The 23,317-nt window shown below is 36.9% G+C and overlaps 1 protein-coding gene across 4 annotated transcripts in view; it reads right to left on the reverse strand.

The window, feature by feature from the left end:
• Positions 1-23,317, reverse strand: part of LOC139754798 (calcium uptake protein 1 homolog, mitochondrial-like) — an 81,325-nt gene that overhangs the window by 13,809 nt on the left and 44,199 nt on the right. For 2 of the 4 annotated variants that reach the window (XM_071672620.1, XM_071672621.1), the window contains exons 7-10: positions 20,911-20,991; positions 3,492-3,606; positions 1,112-1,272; positions 717-833 (exon numbers count right to left, since the gene is read on the reverse strand). In XM_071672620.1, coding sequence (XP_071528721.1) covers positions 717-833; positions 1,112-1,272; positions 3,492-3,606; positions 20,911-20,991 — 474 coding nt within the window. The remainder of the gene's footprint in view (positions 1-716; positions 834-1,111; positions 1,273-3,491; positions 3,607-20,910; positions 20,992-23,317) is intronic. The other 2 variants (XM_071672623.1, XM_071672624.1) reach the window with 1 other exon arrangement.

Genomic DNA, 23,317 nt, shown 5'->3' on the forward strand with positions numbered 1-23,317 from the left:
CTATATGGTGGTAATGCAACCCACATTATTACATTGTAATAATGCATTACAATCTCCACAAAAACACCATACAACTACGAGCAAAGAGCCCAAGTCATGCCCTCTAGTCAGTTGAATGTATGGGAAGTGGGGCTTACTCAGGAGAAGTCTACTCATAATCCATGCTATATGTCAATTCTACAATATTTCTTGCAATGTACATACACCAGAGCCTAACCCCAACAGCCAAACCTCACAAACTCAACTAATACTTTACTCTGACTAATTTACGTCTTTTCAGCCCAATGACAATATGATGCTCCCAATGCATCAAAGTGATCTAGTTCAATTTATCCCATAGATGTCTCCCACCCTCCTGAATGTTAAGGGCCTTCCATCTCATTTTTGGTCTCCCTCTCCCCCTTGCTACCTCTATTTCTTATACACAGACCCTTTCAGTCAGCCCTTCTTTGGTTGTCCTCCCTAAATATCAAAACCATATCATTTCATCCTGGTTAGGTCTTCCAATCAAGCTTCTTGCTACCACAACATGCTTTCACATTAACTCTTTACATGATGAACATGCATTACATCACATCAGTTGGCATTCAATTTCCGGTATACCCACAACATCACTCTCACAACTATTGCACCTTCCGTAATTTGAAACATACCCAACTTTTTCCTATCATACATTGCATGCATGTATTTGGAAACATGAAATGTGGCTTACTCACCTCTAAACTAAGAATTTCTTGTTGTAGTTGCTGCTGAAATGACAAAAATTTTTCTATTGTCAGTTTTTCTTTTAATGTGTAGCCGAAGAAGTAGGTACTCAGAGCAGAGTTTACACCCTGAAAGTAAAAGAGAGTATATCAATCTAATGCTGTATGTTAATCTAGTCATGCAAACGTTTTCCGATGAATTAAATTTGATAATCACAATTGATATAACACTAAATCTTATTAATAAGATATCAACTAAATGAGAAATCTTATTAATGAGATATCAACCAAATAAGGCTTCATTAAATGTAATTTACAGCACATTTACATGCTTAGGAAAATAAACAATGTGTTTGCATGTCTACTTAGAACATGATTCCAGAAAATACAATTTTCTCAGTACTAACTTTGAATGTATTTCCTGTATTAGCATGATCTCGATGGCGTGCACCAATGCTGGTCTGATTGCGAATCAGTGTTGCCACTTTATCAAATTCCTCATAATCCACATCTCCATCACCATTCAAGTCAAACATACGAAATGCTATTTCAAAGTGACGACGAGAGGCTGCAATAAAAAAGAAAATATTTTTCAGTTAACCTGGCTATCTTGTAGAATAAGACACCAAGATACCAGTATGGATATATTTTGACAGGAAATTACTCAAACCCATAAGTAAAAGCACTTAAGAGTAGTCCTCACTTCATCCTAGTTTTTCACAATTAGAAAGTAGTACAATATGAATATCAAGATATAGTATAGCCTATCATCACCAGACATCAATTTCTTTATTAAATATTTGATCACAGTTTCCCGTGTTAGTGAGATAGTGCCAGGAACAGATGAAGAAAGGCCACATCTGCTCACATCCATTCTCTAGCTGTTATGTATACTGCATTGCTACTACAGCTCCCTATCCAAAACCAGCAGGCTCCGAGACCTTTCTATGGTTTACCCCAAATGCTTCACTTGCCCTGGTTCAGTCCACTGAGAGCACATTAACCACAATATACTACATTGTTCAAATTCACTCTATCCCGTGCATACCTTTCTTTCACCCTCCTACATGTTCAGGCTCTGATTGCTCAAAATCTTTTTCACTCCATTCTTCCATCTCCAATTTCGTCTCCTTGTTCCTCCACTCCTGACACATATATCCTCTTTATCAACTCATTCTCTCCATACGTCCAAACAACTTCACTACACATTCTTCGGCTCTCTCTCAACCATTCTCTTTTTATTGCTACAATTCAGTCTTACCCTTTCATTACTTATGCGATCAAACCACACATTGTCCTCAAACATTTCATTTCTAACACATCGACATTCCTCCATACATCCTTATCCATAGCCAATGCCTTGCATCCATATAATATTGTTGGGAATACTATATCTTTGATCATAACCATTTTTTCCTCTATCCCAGATAATGTTCTTCCATGTTATACACAGAATGTGAGAAAAAGAAGAGCAGCAGCCTTAATAACCTTCAGCTCAGGTCTAAAGCTCTGAAGCTTTACAAGTACTTATGTAAAGTAGGCAATGTAGCTGATCCAGAACCATTTCAAGCAAGTAAAGGATGGCATTTGATGTCAAAAGCTATATAACATGAAAATAATGCAAAAATCCACCACTGCTGACCATAAAGCTGCTGCACACAAGCCATTTTTCTGTGTTTAGTGTTTTGCTATATGCATTCTCTCTTTGTGAAAGGACTTTGCATAGGTTAACCCTTGCATAAACAAAGGCATGCCAATTTCTCATTTAATATCTATTCAGAAAAACTATAATAATTGGAATTTTTTCTATCTGAAATGGCTTTCCCCAAGCATTTCAGATAAAAGATACTTCACTGTATTGGAAAGCACAGGCCTATTTAAACAAAGGTAGGGAATACAAAAAATATGTATGAACTCTATCCATTCATGGTGGGCTGTTTGTGTGTGTGTGTGTGTGTGTGTGTGTGTGTGTGTGTATTTTGGCATGAGCCATTATATCTATCAGCCTTGAGAAACATGCATGCTTTCAGTGGTTATTGAGAAGCAGGTTGGTGACATCAACCTGGTGGCAGCTGCTCAGAGGTTGAAGGCAGAACCTGATAGCTGAGCAACAGAGAGTCACTTGCAAAAGGTGAAAGTAAGCTCCTGCATCCTCACCAAATATGAGGCTAGACAAGGTCCTAGCCAGTATATTTCCAAGAAATGGATCTTTAGCTCACAGGACAGAGTGCAGAGGAGAAAACATATGAAACTGAAATCATGAGGGAATAATCAGGATGATAGCTGTAGATGGAAAGGCTCCATATAAGTTATTTTAACTACAAAGAGTACAAGTAGGGATAAGTGGATGAACAAGAGATCAGAGAACCTTGTTGATACAAATTCCCAAATTGTGTTTACGAAATTACTTGTCAGTATTCTTCCTAGAGTTAGAGGCTAGATACACTAACAAAACTTGATCTTATTTTCACGTGCAAAGTTTTGAAACAGAAAATATCATGCATGATACTGCACAAGGGGTAGAGTAATCATAAGATTCTTGAATCTCTCTGTATATAAGGTGAAAACAAACTGAAGAGAAACCTTATGCCCAAAGGTGGTGACAAACATGCAATACACTATTCATATTTTTTGAGACTTGATTTCCTTAAGACTAGATCTTTTTTGTATCAGGGCTGGTTTGTATCAACTAGTTTGAGTGCCAAATTTTACGGTTATATAATGTAGGTATTCAAAGCATAAGTGCAAAATTCCAAAGATTTCTTCCTGAAAAAATCTGTAACTCACTTGATAAGACTGTAAGCAAAAAGATAAAGTCAGAGAAAGAGATGAGTCCCGAACTGCCAAGTTTGTAGAAAATAGAATCTTCATCCAGTGCAAGTTCCAATTTGTTGGAAGTGTTCTGCAAAAGAAATATATTATCTATATATATATACACACATATTCTATATAAACAAGAACTGCAATATTTTTCCCAGTGAGACAACCCATCAATACATTGAACTACGCATTACTTATGGCAGTTGTAAAAAGAACAAACTGAAAAGCTACTCTACACAGAATGTAACTGTATAAAAGTCATTTAAGTATTTTGCAAAAATTTCTTGTACTTTTAATTCAAGGTAAACAAAATGGAATTGAAGATAATACATACTCTGCTAAAATACTTACAGTAGAGTATTTCAAGTTTTCACTAAATCTATAAAAAAAAGCCAAATATGATATTCATGAAGCTTTTACATTTCAGAAAACATTAAAAAATACAAATTTTGATATCAAGAATACTGTAATTACCATGTAAAAAGTTCAACATAAGACACTTAACAATGGAACTGAAATTTTTAGTACTTGACTCATTTAGATGTCATAAGGAAAACTTTGTGTATGGCAGGAAGCCTTGTGGACAATTGCTGTAATGAATAAATGAAACTTCTGATTAACAACAGCAAACATTAAAAACCCCTAAACTTGCTCATGAAAGTTAGATGAGCTCTATAATTCTAAATGCAGTATGTAAAAATTAACAATTTCAGTGCACATCTCAGTTTCTGTTCTGAAACCATTACTTCATGGCTATGTCTTATTTATGGGTAACTTTCACAAGAGACATGTCATATGACTATGAATTTAGCAATTAATATGTCTATCACATTTTTTTTTTTTTTCATACTATTCACCATTTCCTGCGATAGCGAGGTAGCGTTAAGAACAGAGGACTGGGCCTTTGAGGGAATACCCTCACCTGGCCCCCTTCTCTGTTCCTTCTTTTGGAAAATTAAAAAAAAAACGAGAGGGGAGGATTTCGCGTTAGCGAGGTAGTGCAAGGAAACAGATGAAAGAATGGCCCAACCCACCCACATACACATGTATATATATATATACACGTCCACACACGAACATATACATACCTTTACATTTCAACGTATACATATATATAAATACACAGACATATACATATACACACATGTACATAATTCATACTGTCTGCCTTTATTCATTCCCATTGCCACCTCGCCACACATGAAATGACACCCCCCTCCCACCGCATGTGTGTGAGGTAGTGCTAGGAAAAGACAACAAAGGCCACATTCGTTCACACTCAGTCTCTAGCTGTCCTGTATAATGCACTGAAACCACAGCTCCCTTTCCACATCCAGGCCCCACAGAACTTTCAATGGTTTACCCCAGACACTTCACATGCCCTGGTTCAATCCAATGACAGCATGTCGACCCCGATATACCACATCATTCCAATTCACTCTATTCCTTGCACACCTTTCATCCTCTTGCATGTTTAGGCCCCAATTGCTCAAAATCTTTTTCACTCCATCTTTCTACCTCCAATTTGGTCTCCCACTTCTTGTTCCCTCCACCTCTGACACTTATAACCTCTCTGTCAACCTTTCCTCACTGATTCTCTCCAGGTGACCAAACCATTTCAAAACACCCTCTTCTGCTCTCTCAACGACACTTTTTATTACCACACATCTCTCTTATCCTTTCATTACTTACTCGATCAAACCACCTTATACGACATATTTTCCTCAAACATCTCATTTCCAACACATCCACCCTCCTCCGCACAACTCTATCTATAGCCCACGCCTTGCAACTATATAACATTGTTGGAACCACTATTTCTTCAAACATACTCATTTTTGCTTTACGAGATAATGTTCTCGCCTTCCACACATTTTTCAACGCTCCCAGAACATTCGCCCCCTACCCCACCCTGTGACTCACTTCCACTTCCATGGTTCCATCTGCTGCTAAATCCACTCACAGATATCTAAAACACTTCACTTTCCCCAGTTTTTCTCCATTCAAACTTACCTCCAAATTGACTTGTCCCTCAACCCTATTGTACCTTATAACCTTGCTCTTATTCACATTTACTCTCAGCTTTCTTCTTTCACACACTTTACCAAACTCAGTCACCAGCTTCTGCAGTTTCTCACATGAATCAGCCACCAGCGCCGTATCATTAGAGAACAACAACTGACTCACTTCCCAAGCCCTCTCATCCACAACTGACTGCATACTTGCCTCTCTCTCCAAAACTCTTGCATTCACCTCCCTAACAACCTCATCCATAAACAAATTAAACAACCATGGAGACATCACGTTCCCCTGCCGAAGACCGACATTCACTAAGAACCAGTCACTTTCCTCTCTTCCTACTCGTACAAATGCCTTACATCCTCGATAAAAACTTTTCACTGCTTCTAGCAACTTGCCTCCCACACCATATATTCTTAATACCTTCCAGAAAGCATCTCTATCGACTCTATCATATGCCTTCTCCAGATCCATAAATGCTACTTACAAATCCATTTGCTTTTCTAAGTATTTCTCACATACATTCTTCAAAGCAAACACCCGATCCACACATCATCTACCACTTCTGAAACCACACTGCTCATCCCCAATCTGATGCTCTGTACAGGCTTTCACCCTCCCATACAATTTCCCAGGAATACTCAACAAACTTATACCTCTGTAATTTGAACACTCACCTTGATCCCCTTTGTGCAATGGCACTATGCATGCATTCTGCCAATCCTCAAGCACTTCACCATGAGCCATACATACATTAAATATCCTTACCAACCAGTCAACAACACAGTCACCCCCTTTTTTAATAAATTCCACTGCAATACCATCCAAACCCGCCGCCGTGCCGGCTTTCATCTTCTGCAAAGCTTTCACTACCTCTTCTCTGTTTACCAAATCATTCTCCCTAACCCTCTCACTTCGCACACCACCTCGACCAAAACACCCTATATCTGCCACTCTATCATCCCACACATTCAACAAACCTTCAAAATACTCACTCCATCTCCTTACATCACCACTACTTGTTATTACCTCCCTATTAGCCCCCTTCATGGATGTTCCCATTTGTTCTCTTGTCTAATGCACTTTATTTACCTCCTCTCAAGACATTTTTTTTTTTTTTTGCCGCTGTCTCCCGCGTTTGCGAGGTAGCGCAAGGAAACAGACGAAAGAAATGGCCCAACCCACCCCCATACACATGTATATACATACGTCCACACACGCAAATATACATACCTACAAATCTTTCCATGGTTTACCCCAGATGCTGCACATGCCCTGATTCAATCCACTGACAGCACGTCAACCCCGGTATACCACATCGATCCAATTCACTCTATTCCTTGCCCTCCTTTCACCCTCCTGCATGTTCAGGCCCCGATCACACAAAATCTTTTTCACTCCATCTTTCCACCTCCAATTTGGTCTCCCACTTCTCCTCGTTCCCTCCACCTCCGACACATATATCCTCTTGGTCAATCTTTCCTCACTCATTCTCTCCATGTGCCCAAACCATTTCAAAACACCCTCTTCTGCTCTCTCAACCGCGCTCTTTTTATTTCCACACATCTCTCTTACCCTTATGTTACTTACTCGATCAAACCACCTCACACCACACATTGTCCTCAAACATGTCATTTCCAGCACATCCATCCTCCTGTGCACAACTCTATCCATAGCCCACGCCTCGCAACCATACAACATTGTTGGAACCACTATTCCTTCAAACATACCCATTTTTGCTTTCCGAGATAATGTTCTCAACTTCCAAACATTCTTCAAGGCTCCCAGGATTTTCGCCCCCTCCCCCACCCTATGATCCACTTCTGCTTCCATGGTTCCATCCGCTGCCAGATCCACTCCCAGATATCTAAAACACTTTACTTCCTCCAGTTTTTCTCCATTCAAACTTACCTCCCAACTGACTTGACCCTCAACCCTACTGTACCTAATAACCTTGCTCTTATTCACATTTAATCTTAACTTTCTTCTTTCACACACTTTACCAAACTCAGTCACCAGCTTCTGCAGTTTCTCACATGAATCAGCCACCATCGCTGTATCATCAGCGAACAACAACTGACTCACTTCCCAAGCTCTCTCATCCCCAACAGACTTCATACTTGCCCCTCTTTCCAAAACTCTTGCATTTACCTCCCTAACAACCCCATCCATAAACAAATTAAACAACCATGGAGACATATTTTTATTCTCCCTAAAATTTAACGATACTCTCTCACCCCAACTCTCATTCACCCTCTTTTTCTCCTCTTGCACCTTTCTCTTGACCTCCTGCCTCTTTCTTTTATACATCTCCCAGTCATTTGCACTATTTCCCTGCAAAAATCGTCCAAATGCCTCTCTCTTCTCTTTCACTAATAATCTTACTTCTTCATCCCACTACTCACTACCCTTTCTAATCTGCCCACCTCTCACGCTTCTCATGCCGCAAGGATCTTTTTCGCAAGCCATCACTGCTTCCCTAAATACACCCCACTCCCCTTACGTCCTTTGTTCTCACCTTTTTCCATTCTGCACTCAGTCTCTCCTGGTACTTCCTCACACAAGTCTCCTTCCCAAGCTCACTTACTCTCACCACTCTTTTCACCCCAACATTTTCTCTTCTTTTCTGAAAACATCTACAAATCTTCACCTTCACCTCCACAAGATAATGATCAGACATCCCTCCAGTTGCCCCTCTTAGCACATTAACATCCAAAAGTCTCTCTTTCATGCGCCTATCAATTAACACATAATCCAATAACGCTCTCTGGCCATCTCTCCTACTTACATACGTATACTTATATAAATATATATATATCTCTTTTTTTATACCAGGTATTCCTAATCACCATTCCTCTTTCAGCACATAAATCTACAAGCTCTTCATCATTTCCATTTACAACACTGAACACCCCATGTACACCAATTATTCCCTCAACTACCACATTACTCACCTTTGCATTCAAATCACCCATCACTATAACCCGGTCTCGTGAATCAAAACTGCTAACACACTCACTCAGCTGCTCCCAGAACACTTGCCTCTCATGATCTTTCTTCTCATGCCCAGGTGCATAGGCACCAGTAATCACCCATCTCTCTCCATCCACTTTCAGTTTTACCCATATCAAACTAAGTTTACTTTCCTACACTTTATCAAACTAAGTTTACTTTCTTACACTCTATCACATACTCTCACAACTCCTGTTTCAGGAGTAGTGCTACTCCTTCCCTTGCTCTTGTCCTCTCACCAACCCCTGACTTTACTCTCAAAACATTCCCAAACCACTCTTCCCCTTTACCCTTGAGCTTCGTTTCACTCAGAGCCAAAACATCCAGGTTCCTTTCCTCAAACATACTACCTATCTCTCCTTTTTTCTCATCTTGGTTACATCCACACACATTCAGACACCCCAATCAGAGCCTTCGAGGAGGACAAGCACTCCCCACGTGACTCCTTCTTCTGTTTCCTCTTAGAAAGTTAAAATACTTTTGTCTAGGAGTTCCAATATTTAGGATGAAAATAACATATGTAAACAGGCAATGCAGCCCTATGCTTAGATGTTTACACGTGATTAAACTTGCACTAATTAGAGAAAACCTTCAATTCTGAACAGGATTATTACAATTAAATGCTATCAAGAATAAACACATCTATAATAACACCAAATGTTAAACTGATCTTACAAGTGGTTTCTGAAGTCCCAGGTTTACTAAAATACACGAGACAGACAAATGGGACACAGTAACAATTTAGTTAGATAAGCAACCAGTTCATGTCAGTGTCATGTGAAAGAACTTTAATGGGTCTGGATAACAGAGTACTAGACAACTGATCTGCCAAGTAAACATTTCAGAGTGCTAAAAATAAAAAGCCCTCTGTACACTAATAAAACAAAGTGACTGACTATTCACTGAATTTCATTTCATCAAAACATTTTTATGATTTAATGAATTCCATTGAGCATCAAGACTACATATTATACAGTACCTTTATTCAGAATACATTCATGAAAAATTTCATGTATGTGGTACGTTTTACATCAAGCAGTTTGAGGAAAAACAATCAAAATGAAAATTTAAAGTTTAACTGTCATAATTTTCACGTTTAGTATTGCATTTGTTTCAAAAACTGTTTCATGAATTTCACAGACCAGTATCATACACTCTTTAACTACAGTGAATTCTAAAACTATACATCCCATAATTTTTCTTTCAGTGGAAGTTTTTCTGCAGAAATACTGTTTACACTTTTCTTATGAATCCTTTTAAGAGATACTCATAAACAATTATCTCGTAGACTGAATATGCAAATCATTCAGTGGTAGCCTAATATAAAGACATAGTCAATGAAATGTTGGCTTCATATGCAAGCAAATACACCAATTGGCTGGTAATACCATTATCAATATTTAGCAATTTTCAATGAAACTGGCATTCCAACCACACTGCAAATACTTTATAATATGGCATCCCTGCCATAATCTGAGATGGCCTGTTAGATTTCCATATGTATTAATGCAGATACATAGTTCTTACATGTCCACAAACAATATTTTCCTTACATCACAGTTAGGGATGTGCAATGAAGTTCATTAAGAGTGCCTAACTGTTAGTAAGTTGTAAAGCATGCCTCAGAATAAGTTAACAGCAAATATAAACATTAGCTAAGAATGATGATCTTGCTTGATGGACATATGTTCAACAATTAATACTACTTTTGCAAACACTGCTTTTAAGAAAAGCCTTTCAGTACAAAATGCTGATATAAAGCTAACAGATAGATTTCTATGATTAAAGTCCATACTATTACTGTTTTAATCTTGGCAATTACTGTACTACCAGTTACAGAGATGTTACGAATTTCCAGCTAACTGCACCTTAGGCTTAAAAATAGAGAATGTTCATTTCTATCACCCTTAAAGTTCAGTCTAGTCCTCCCTAAAGACTAATGGTGCAAAGAACACTGATGCTATGCAAAGCTGGTGCACACTGGGGACCATTTCATGCTTTCAATACATTATAAGCCCTTACTCTCAGCATAAAATGTTGCAACATGCCATTTCTGAATATTTCTTTATAATCCTACTGCAAAAATCATCAGACCTTAGCTTTAGAATCTTATCAAATGAAACTATAACTCCGAATACAGAGGAAAAGAATTAAAGCAAAAATATATCATAAAATATCTGTACATTCTTTAAATATATAGTTATTCTAACCAACAATATATCAAAAATAAGCTCAAAAGACCCAAGAATCCATGCTAAATTCAGCAATGCTGCAATGCTGGGGGAGAGAAACACAACAGGAAAAGAATTAAGACAGATTTCATTGGGAAACATTATATAGGCCTTCTCTTATCATACACCCTTACCTTTTAGAGAGAGAGAATGAGGGGGAAAACACACACATTCAAAAAGATAAAAAGCAATGCAAAACCATAAAAAAGCATACACACACACACACACACACACACATTAGTAAAATGTGATAAAAGATGTAGAGAAGTACTGTACTTCCAAATTACTGTTAATTAACCATAAATGCAGAAAATAAACAAGTATTAAGCAATTTGTAAGACAGGAAGAAATTTCAAGAGAAGTGGTTTCAGGAGTGTACAAACATATAATCACACAAGCAGACACAGACACACATATGAGTGTAAAATTCTGTCTCAATACAGTACAAAAAGGTAATTACCAATACATGATTAATCACACACACACAAATGTTCATGTTGTATGACTGTAGAGAATGTTCTAGAGATGAGGTCCTGTGAGTGTAAAACTCCCTCCCCATACAGACAAATATGTAATCATACACACACATGCACACACACACACACACACATACATACACACACACACACACACACACATGCAAACATCCACACACAGTATACATATATAAATACACTCACATTTACATATATTAAGACAAGTTTATTCAACTTTTTTTTAAATACACAGGCAACACAAAGTTTCACTCAATGAAAACTGGTAAGGTTTGATGTACCACTTCAGATAATCAATTTGACACCTCTTACAACAAACATTATAATAGCACGAAAAATAAATGTGTTCTGGACTTGTTAATGGCAAATTCTTCCTACAGAGTAGACCAATGAGCAATATAAATGAGGAGCAAGCTCCCATTCTGGAAACAATAGGCCACATCCTAATGATAACTTAGGGGTAATTCCACCATCTGACCATAGGACAGACCATCTTACAAGAACCACTTATCACCACTATCTCTTAAAGAAGTAGCTCATGTCACAAACTATATCTGAATTAAGCAAACATAGTCAAACCACTTATTTCTACAAAGCCCCAACTAAACTACAGAGAATATAGATGGAAAAAGGGGAAAAAAGTGGCTTGTTCACTGAACTCCACAGAAAGAAGTTTTTCATGAGTTCAGAATTCATTTTCTTCCTGACAGGAGTCAGTCTGTGGTTATGAGATATAAGGAACTGTCAAAGTTACTGTAGAAGTGGTGAACATTGCAGGTTAAACTTTTGAGTGTCATAACTTACAAAATCTAGACTAGTCACGGATTTTACATTATCAAATATAAATTCTGGGAAACACCCGTGTAAAGTTAATGAATATCCAAATTAGAGCCTCCAATCTGTGACTGGGGTTATGTTAAAGGTTAATGTGTTATTCCTAACGATGGATAGATGAACGAAGGTTGATGATGGACAGACAATAGATGGATGGACAATGACAATGGAAAGCACTAAACACCTGCATTTGCTATGGAGGGGAGAATGAAAAGAAAGCACAGACAAAATGACATTTAGTTTGTTGAACAGAAGGTGCAATAAAATTGTAGATGGAGGAAAAATGGATGTGAACTGAATAAAGAAACTAGAGGCTGTTGCTGAGGTGAGCATTGAGCAAGTAACCGATGGTTTGACTGTGTTCACTACACTAAATCCTGATTAGAGATCACTTCATAAATTTCACTCCTTTAAACGCAAGCTATCGCTCACATGAGGTGATTCTGTCCTTCAGGATTTATGATGTAACTACTCACTAGTTATCACTGGCATCTGACATCACTTCCAAAGATAGTAGGGCTATCTCTCCCTTCCCATGCTCAATAGCCAACTCATGTTTGAAAGAAAAACCTATTCAAATATTTCTATACGTGAATGACTTTAATGAAACAAAATGACAAATGAAGTGCAAGTAGTTTCTTAATTTGCATCTCATTGTTTATCAGAGGTACTTCACAAAATAATTAACTTCCACAAATGATAACATGTAGATTCAAACTACTGAATCAGTCATGATTTCATAAGTGGTCCAATTAAAAATTCTGGCTTTATTCTCTCTATGAGTTAGCTGGTTGCGGGAGTAAGGTACAACATGCAGTAATGGAGGTACCTCTTCTGCTGACTGGAAAAGAGAAAAGTGTGATTGGAAGATTAAGACGCAGTTCGCTGGACCAGTCTGATAACTAAACAAGGGTTACACTGCACTATGACTTAAAATGTCAGTCAGCTGCAAGAAAGCAAGAAATTCTAAACCTCAGCAAAATTAATTATCATTAGAACACTAAAGTTTAGAAGAATTTGTGTAATCTATAGGTTTTGTGCAGCTTTGGTTTTATGGATTATTGGGTTCTGTACAATCATAAGGATAAAATTCTTTATAAAGGACAGTATAGTGTATAAACATTTCCAGACCATCAATCTAACCTGCATGCTCTTGAAACACTTAACAGAAGCCTGTGTAACATAATTTTCAACGATTACTACAATGGACCCTCACTATATTGCACCTAACTTAAAGAAAGGGTGTGCAAATTCTAAACACGCTGAGTCAAATATACAGGGTTAGGAACTTTACTTAAGTTTAAGCATTCAGCAATGCTCTTATGAATAACTGTGATAATGATATCATCTAACTTTATAACTTCACCCAAAGTCCCCTAATTAACTGCTGCTTAGACTCCTTTTTTCTAGATCTTTCTCCTAGGAATACAGTCTGTCATGTTACTCTTCACTTCAACTTTCATAAATACCCTACCATTATCAGTAAAAATTTGTTGAAGATTTAACAATTCTCAAGTCGTATTTTCCCAATATATATACCTTATAAGGAGTGAGTAAAGATGAGTTTTTAGAAGACTATCATGCAAAATACTGAGATATTGCTGTATTTATAAATTCTGCTACAGTTAAAGCAAACATAACTTTTGGCATATATAAGATACTTATGAGACCTGCATGAAATCACATGTTTTACAATATGAATATAATTAGCATAATTTAAGATAAAAAATGAATACCTAAATCATAATTCTCCAACACTTTTTGAATATTTGTATCACAATTCTACCACACATTTTGAATATTTCTTTCTCATTTAAAGAATGCATCTGAATTCTATAAACAAAAATATATTCAGACTCAAATGATTTTATATATACCTTCAAGTTTATGTGTTACATGGTTATATACATATGAGAAAATGTTGGTTTTGAAGGAAGAAAATACCAGTGGCAAAGCTCTATGAGCATCTGAGAAAGTACTTGCTCCGTGGGGGTGGTTTACCCTTTCACCAAAGATGAAAAGAGATGAGGATGGGACAGTGTGAATGAGTCTTGCATAATATGAATAATTAAGAAGACAAGGTTATATGCTGGCAAATATCTGAACAAAATTTAAGTATGTGTGTACAGAAACATTCAGCAAGTTGGTCACATCACACAGTAAGCCAACAAAGGAAATTGCTTCTAAAGTTTGGCCATGATACTTCAGCACAAAGAACTAGCAGAGAATGACCATAAGTCCTACAAGGGTGAAACAGATGGGGAATATCCTCTTGGACATACAACATTCTAGAGCTAAAAACAACTGTTACCAGCCCCCACTGAGCAAGTGCTCTTTCAGATGCTCATAGGGTTCTGTCCCTTGTTGAAGAAATAAACTTATGGATGAGTGTAGTGGAAGTGGATGGAAAAAAAAAAAGAAGCACAGATTGCAGTACGTAGGCAACACATGAAAGTAGCTAAATGGTAAAATTTATGCACATATTAATTACTTCATATTTTATTCTTAATAGGTTAGTTGTAACTCATATAATACAAACCAAAACATTGGCAATATCACAACATGCTTAGTCTTCATTTTATTCATAACTTCCCTTATTCCTTAAGCCAATCATATCATACCTTAAGCACAGGAAGCACCTGCTAGTAATCTAATCTACATAAACAGATTGAAGTTAGTTCTCACTGCAAGTGTCTAATTATCAAATATTGTCACACTGGATAAGTATGTATATTGCTGAACAAAAATAGATGGAAAATTTATCAGTTGAATATAATTCATAAATTTTAAAATCTGTAAATTAAAACTAAACTTCCATAAACAATAAACCATTTCTTGATTTTATAAACTATGACGCAATGTAGAGAGCACTAAATGCTGACAGCACAAATCTTACAGTTTCACAAACTAAGTAAACAACTCTCCCATTCACACTCAAAGATCATATATTTTCTAAGTCTTTCTCCAACATTTCAATATCAACTGCTTTAGAAATAGTTGGTTAACTCTCTGGATGCACAATGTTGAATACGTTGTTTGACTATTCTCCACAGCAGCAAAAAAATTTCCATTACCGAGGTGTTTGATGACACCTCATGAGTTTGAAATGAACACCATAATGAATGTAATGCTATTTATGTGTACTAAAGGGAGCTGAAGAGTGCTGCTAGACACCCAAACCACTTATGTTGCCATACTGACATGCCTAGAGATTACTTTTTGTTTGTTTTTATGAAAATTTTCAAGTCATATAATCTATTTTCATGTACTTTTTCTTACACAGGACAGTAAAATACTAATGGACTGAGACTGTTGTGGCCACCCCGTTAAGGAAAGTTCCTCTGTGGAATGGAACACTGATGACAAAATATTTTGAACAGATTATATTTTCATGTTTATTGAAATAAAATTGCATTACTGTACTTTGCATGTTGGCTAACATGACATCAAACTGAATAACACCAACATCTTTGTCACATCTTTGTCATTTTTTTCCATGTGGTGAAAAAGTATATGTGCAAATATATGGGAGTACTGTGAGGACTTTTGAAACTAAAAAGGCATGAATTATGCTTTTGAATATCTTAGGGTCCTATTGGAATCAAATGGGTCAGTTATATACATATTTCTTTTCAAAATGTATTCATGCAAAATTTCAATGACATTTTGATAAGAACCACATTTTTTACAGAAAAATGTTGGATTCAACCAAATTAATGCCTGATATGGAAACCTTGGTATTTTTTACATAGAAAAAGTAATGAAAATTTCATATGAATAACTTCAATTTTCAATGCAAAATGACATCTTTAGGGAACTGGCCCTGTAAACAAAGTATACATCCAAAGGGTTAAAAATACCTTTACCTCTTACTGCATTGGCCAACTCATCATTCTCTATAAACACCCTCAATTACAAAAGCACACATTTTGATTTTGCAACTTGTCATTCTATCTAAGCTTTAGCTGATATCTCTGCACACTTTCTGTAATCATGATTTACAAGCAATTAGTTTCACATCACATCAACTTTCCTGTTCTCTATCAACCATATCTTTTCCAGCTCACTTTTACCCATGCATTACTGTTACATGAACCCAGTAACTTTATTCTGAGAAGAGTAAGTCAAACACTTGCTTTCCTATTATCCCACAATTCTGTCTGTCTAAGGTACCAACACACCAAATATTTCTTAATCTGCACTAGAATTTTCCCCAATACTCTATGCACCTCTCTCATGGCTTCCTTCTTTTTCATTTTCCCATTAGATATCCCAATCCTTATTCCTTGACATCTGTTCTACTCATATGTGCTGCATGATTCAAAGCAGTCTGATGTGTTATCAATCATTTGCTGAACTGTGTTTCAAAAACAAACCCCTAATCATTAACACTTTGTACACCCCTATTTCCACTATGTTGTTAGTACCCAATCTGCTATACCAATAATGCCTCTTAGTATTCATTACATTGGAAAATTACACATTAAAAAGAAGGAAAAAAAAGACAGAAGCCTAGCTAACATGGACAAAATATAGTACAGTATTATTGTGATGCACTACATTTCGTAACTATAGATGTTGCTGATGGCACCATCCTCAAAACCACACAAGGAGGGTTAACTATTCCTAAGCTGAAGTACTATCAAACAAAAGTATCTGTTATATCCCAAAGACTTCTTTTGCTAATCTTATCTAGTGAGAGGACCCTTCAGTTATTCAATGTAGAAGCCACTCTCTTTACACCATAGGATCTCAATGAGACTGCTCTAGCTGTGAAAAAAAAAAGTACCAACTTCATGACCAATTGGATGTTCCTCTTGCTGGCAAATGTTTAAAGTGAGAGAAATTTTAAGTAACTGTCTGAGAAAAAAACTTAAAAGTCTTCATGGACATAAAAGGATGAGGTTAAGGAAAAAATTTCAAGCAATGTACTGAAATTATACTGTTCCTTTATCCAACAGTCTCATATCTAGCATGAAATTTTAGATATGGAGTAATCTCTACTCATAAGAGATAATCTCTCATTTTAGTAGATTCTTAAACCTAAACAAAGTAGGAGTATCACTAACTCTTCCTTGCTCCCAAGTCTATAATGAACAGTTTTCATATGAAGACACTTCTGAACTATACTATCCATAAAGTTAACATAGTAAAAGATCCACAATATTCAACAACTCCCACTTTGAGAAAAAAGAGCAAGCCACAAGTTTCCTTAGAAAGAAGATCTCAACAGTCTACTCCTCACAGGGTAAGAAACAATGTTAATTACCAATCCAGAGGGTCCTGTAAAGCATTCTTATATTCAGCAACAGTTACTAGTTTCATTCATGTCATCAAAAGGAACAGAAAAACTTTTAAACATATCAATCGAGTTACATCAGATTCTTCTTAAGTTCTCAAAAAGGCCAAAAGATTACTAAACCACATGGCATCACTCTGAGTCGAAGGCCGAAATAAATAAACGACCATCTGTTGAACATTTTCTATTCTTTCTTCTAAACATCAGTTTGAACTAATCCAAACAGAGATTCCTAAGTCTAAAATTTAATGATGGGTCCATTGTAGGTGACAACTCTATGACACTTTAAGGAATCCTTACAAAGGGTACCAGCACAAGCGCAGCAGCTCCTTACACCAAGGTTGGTTTATCCATTTCTGGGCTACTAGAATTACTAAACCTTAGAGATTCACCTTCTCAAGGATACTGATCAAATAAAAAGAAATTTTGAGTTCATCCAAAATAAAGTCATGGAACTGACTCAAACCACCTCTCAACTGAATATCATAGAAACAAACATCAGCAAGAGAGAAATAGTCTCCAAACCCATGAGGTCCACTTGAGAACTCACTCTTAATATTAAGAAAGGATCTACTTGAAGCTCCATGACCATGATATAGTGCTAGTTAATATATAGAAAGCCACCAGTGAGGGATGGTGGAAGAGGCAAGGAACATGTGGAGGAAGAGTGGGGAACAGTCATTCTTAAAAAAAAAAAAAAAAAAAAAAAAAAAAAAAAAAAAAAAAAAAAATCAAAGCATTAACTTCCTGTATATGCATGCAAGATAGCCCTAAAGAAAATGCATAATTTCCCAGGCACAGGTGGTGTTAGGAGAAGCCTTGTGACCTACATACACTAAATAACATCCCAATATTCATAGTTACTATTTACACATATTTACATTTACCTCTACTCATTTGCAAATTTACAATCAATATATATATAATATATATATATATATATATATATATATAATATATTTTATATATATATTTGCGTGTGTGGACGTGTGTATGTACATGTGTATGGGGGGGGGGGTTGGGCCATTTCTTTCGTCTGTTTCCTTGCGCTACCTCGCAAACGCGGGAGACAGCGACAAAGTATAAAAAAAAAAAAAAAAAAAAAAAAAAAAATATATGATCAGATTAGGGAAGAGCAGTGTGGTTTCAGAAGTGGTAGAGGATGTGTGGATCAGGTGTTTGCTTTGAAGAATGTATGTGAGAAATACTTAGAAAAGCAAATGGATTTGTATGTAGCATTTATGGATCTGGAGAAGGCATATGATAGAGTTGATAGAGATGCTCTGTGGAAGGTGTTAAGAATATATGGTGTGGGAGGCAAGTTGTTAGAAGCAGTGAAAAGTTTTTATCGAGGATGTAAGGCATTTGTACGTGTAGGAAGAGAGGAAAGTAATTGGTTCTCAGTGAATATAGGTTTGCGGCAGGGGTGTGTGATGTCTCCATGGTTGTTTAATTTGTTTATGGATGGGGTTGTTAGGGAGGTAAATGCAAGAGTTTTGGAAAGAGGGGCAAGTATGAAGTCTGTTGTGGATGAGAGAGCTTGGGAAGTGAGTCAGTTGTTGTCCGCTGATGATACAGCGCTGGTGGCTGATTCATGTGAGAAACTGCAGAAGCTGGTGACTGAGTTTGGTAAAGTGCGTGGAAGAAGAAAGTTAAGAGTAAATGTGAATAAGAGCAAGGTTATTAGGTACAGTAGGGTTGAGGGTCAAGTCAATTGGGAGGTAAGTTTGAATGGAGAAAAACTGGAGGAAGTAAAGCGTTTTAGATATCTGGGAGTGGATCTGGCAGCGGATGGAACCATGGAAGCGGAAGTGAATCATAGGGTGGGGGAGGGGGCGAAAATCCTGGGAGCCTTGAAGAATGTGTGGAAGTCAAGAACATTATCTCAGAAAGCTAAAATGGGTATGTTTGAAGGAATAGTGGTTCCAACAATGTTGTATGGTTGCGAGGCGTGGGCTATGGATAGAGTTGTGCGCAGGAGGGTGGATGTGCTGGAAATGAGATGTTTGAGGACAATGTGTGGTGTGAGGTGGTTTGATCGAGTAAGTAATGTAAGGGTAAGAGAGATGTGTGGACATAATATATATATATACATATATATATATAAACGTGCATACAGTAATCATATACACTGATATGTCACATCTAATGAATCTATATCACATGGCTCACCCCCATAGTACCTATTTCAATACCTCCCATCTCTACCTTATCAACCCTTAACACTGCCATCTATAGATTAACTTTAGGGCTAAACCACAATCAAGCAAATTTATGCTGCCTTATTTGTTTGTACATATCTTTTATATTGATCTGTATTTCTTTCATGAATACTGACAAGTGTAATTAATAAATTTGCGAACAGATTTCACCCTTACGCTAATCCTCTACAACACACCACCTTCCTCCATTATACTTTGCCACCTTGAAAGGGCAGTCTGTGAATTAACTTTAGAGGTAAACCAAGGCCTTTTAACTTATGCTAGCTCATTTGTTTGTATATATTATTTACTTTCATAAGAATCTCTTTCATTTATAAAGAAACAAAAAATCTAAAGTGAACCAGTGTAATTTAAGGTTAAGGAAAGCTTTTTTGAGACAATTCTTCTTAAACACAGGAATAGATGTACTGTTTTGCACAATATCATGTGCTTACTGAGGACAAAACTAATATGGATGGTAATAATAATATTAACATAAACTAAAAATATGCTGATAGTGAATATTCCATTCGATGTTCTCATACTTTTCTAAATGATCTGATGTTACTGGCACAAGGGAATGAGGTTAATGGTAAACTTGCAAGTGCATTATAAATAAAGTCATATCCAGATATAATGAAAAAATAAATGAAAATTTCTTTACTCCTGACTTTTTCCTTTTCTATTTTTTGAGGTAGCATCAGACAGACAACTGAGCTCAAGAAAAAATCCTCACTTGGCTATTTCTTCTGTTCCTACTTTCAGAAAGTATTGGGATGGATATGGCTTTCCTTAACTTTCAATTAATTCTTACATATATGTGATATTTCATTACAAATTTCAAGCACTCACATACAAAAAGGCAAAATCGTACCTAGTAACTGAGAGAGCAGTTATCAACAAATGCTAAAACATAAAAGTATATCTATCACATCTTGATCAGCATACATGTCTGATTTACTAAACTGTTATACAATGATTATGCTGTATATGAATAAAAAAATAGCATAAGAATCTCTCCATCATCTGTTTAACAATTATTCTCACACCTATAACCTAATGTATATATCCTCATCTTTCAAAAAAAACTCCTATATTAAAACAAGGAGGCTGTATTCACTTGATCCACTCCAGGTCAGTAGAGAGAAAAAAGTCTCAAAAACTTATTCATCACACAAGTATACATTTGCACTTATGATAAAAGCACGGCCTTCCTTAATCATGTTTACAGGACACTATCCTTCCTATCCCTGCATCTCTCTCATGCTTCCACACATATCGCATGAAAGCACTTACCGTTTCACCCTCCTCCTCCTCCTCCTCTAGCATCTCTCCTGGCATTTCATCCAGTCCTCTTGCTTTGTCAGACTTCACTTTCTGTAAAACATCTCTTGCATATTACAGCACCTACATTTCATTAAATGTCTTTGTCTGTACAACTATTATCCCAAGACTAACATAAAAACATTATTATCCCAAGACTAACATGAAATCTTAATATCTCATTAGCATTTATGATAAGACTTCACCATGACACATAGAAAAGTGCTAAATCAAAAATAACTGAAAAAAAGGAACAACAGAACTAGGTCACAGACAAGAGACTATTTGCTTCATTGATCTCTTACAATTAGTAAATCAACCGTAGAAATGGGAAAGTAAAGAGAATGTTGGGATAGGAATGTATACAGTGACATCTCTCAAACCTGGACTAACTGGTGTACAATGATGTCAGGCTTGGGATTAATTCCAGATTTGGGAGATAGAGTTGTATACCACAATTCGTGTGTATTTTTGGCAAATTTACATGGTTGATTTGTAAACAAAATTAGTACCTCAAACAAAAAGTATTTCAATCTGACATACAAATAATCATCTTACCCAACTATAGCAACAGTAGTGATAATGGACAGTGATTGGGGTCACCAGACAATTTGCAAAAGAAACCACCCATTAATCTTTCCTACCAAGTCTGGTTAAAATTGGCTCTGTAGTTTCAGGGCAGATGATTGTAATGTAAAAAGTCAATGGACAGAACATATGCTTGGGAAAAGCAGCCATCTAGGAAGGTTGTCGGGGTCACATGACACAAACTGAAAAGGGACCACCTAAGAACCATCGTTGCCATGTGAAATGTCAAAATCTAATGGACGTTAAACTAGTAACTCCAGTAACCATGTCCACCTTACAAAGTGGTTGGGGCCACCAGACATGATTTTAAAATGAGACCCCTAAAGACTATCCATACCAAGTATGGTTCAATTTAGCCGAGAAATTTGGAAAAGACTGAAAGGCGAAAAGTCACAGACAGATGACAGGTGACAGACAACAGATGCCAAGTGATGGTATCAGCTTACACCACCTTTGGTAACTTGAGGTAACAAATGAGGCACATATATGCCTGCATTGCTAACCTGGCTTTAAATCATTACAAGCAGTGGCTACCTTGAATGGTGGTTAGTAACACCAAACACATTTTTGAGAAGGGACCACCTAAGGACCATCTTTGCTAGGTTTGGTTCAAATTAGGCACAGTAGTTTTAGAAGAGAAGATTGAAATCTGACATGTTAATGGAGTGGCTATGTCAATTCTCAGTAATAACAGCCATCTTGCCCTAGTAGAGGTTACAGGGCTCAGTTTGGAAAAAGGATCATCCGAGGACCAGCCCTGCAATATCTGGTTCAAGATGATTTGGTAATTTCAGAGAAGACTGAAATCTGTTTGGTTAATGGATGGGCAGACCTGCAAGGCAGGACTTTCAGATGATGGATGCCAAATGATGACAAAAGCTCAAACAGCCTTTGGGTTACTGAGCTAAATACTAGGAGCTAATATGAGCCTTTATTACTCACCTGGATTTGAATTTCTACTAACAGCAATCATCTTTGACAGTGGTTGAATTCATTGGACAAAAATTTTGAAAAGAGAACACCCAAGAACCAACTCTGCAAAGTTGGCCCAAACTGGCCCAGCAGATTAAAAGGAGAAGTTTAAGATGTGAGAAGTGAAAAGATGGATGAAGACGCTGGATGACAGATGACAACTTCTAAATGATGGCAAAAATTAATAAGGCCTTTGGCTAAGTTAGCTACCTATGGGGTAACATGAACCTATATCACTTACCTAGTTTTAAGTTTTAGCAAGAGCAGCCATTCTGGAAGATGGGATCATTAGGTACAATTTTCAAGAGATACAACAAATGAACCATCCTTACAGAATAGTTCAGACTGGCCTTTCAGCATCAAAGGAAAAGATTGACAATATGAACAGTATAGAGTTCTTCATGAGATGTAGGGATAGAGAAACTAGAGGACATATTATAAAATCTAGTAAAAAACTTCTTAAAACAGATGTAAAGAAATACTTCTACAGAATAATTGTGGTGGATGAATGGAACAGAATGACTGAGAACATGGCTAATGCAGAATGCAGACATAAATTCAAGATGTGTGACTGTAGAAAATGTTCAAGAGAAGGGACCTCATGAGCATTAAGCTTTCTCCCTATACAGCACAAGTAGGAAGTTATATAGACAACACTTCCCACGTATTCCCTGCATGTTGTAAAAGGTGACCGAAAGGGGAGGGAGCAGGGGGCTGAAAAACTGACTGGTTCCCAGTGAATGTTGGTTTGCGGCAGGGGTGCTTGATGTCTCCATGGTTGTTTAATTTGTTTATGGATGGGGTTGTTAGGGAGGTGAAT

This window comes from Panulirus ornatus, chromosome 17 (assembly GCF_036320965.1).
Source record: "Panulirus ornatus isolate Po-2019 chromosome 17, ASM3632096v1, whole genome shotgun sequence".
NCBI classification, from domain to species: domain Eukaryota; kingdom Metazoa; phylum Arthropoda; class Malacostraca; order Decapoda; family Palinuridae; genus Panulirus; species Panulirus ornatus.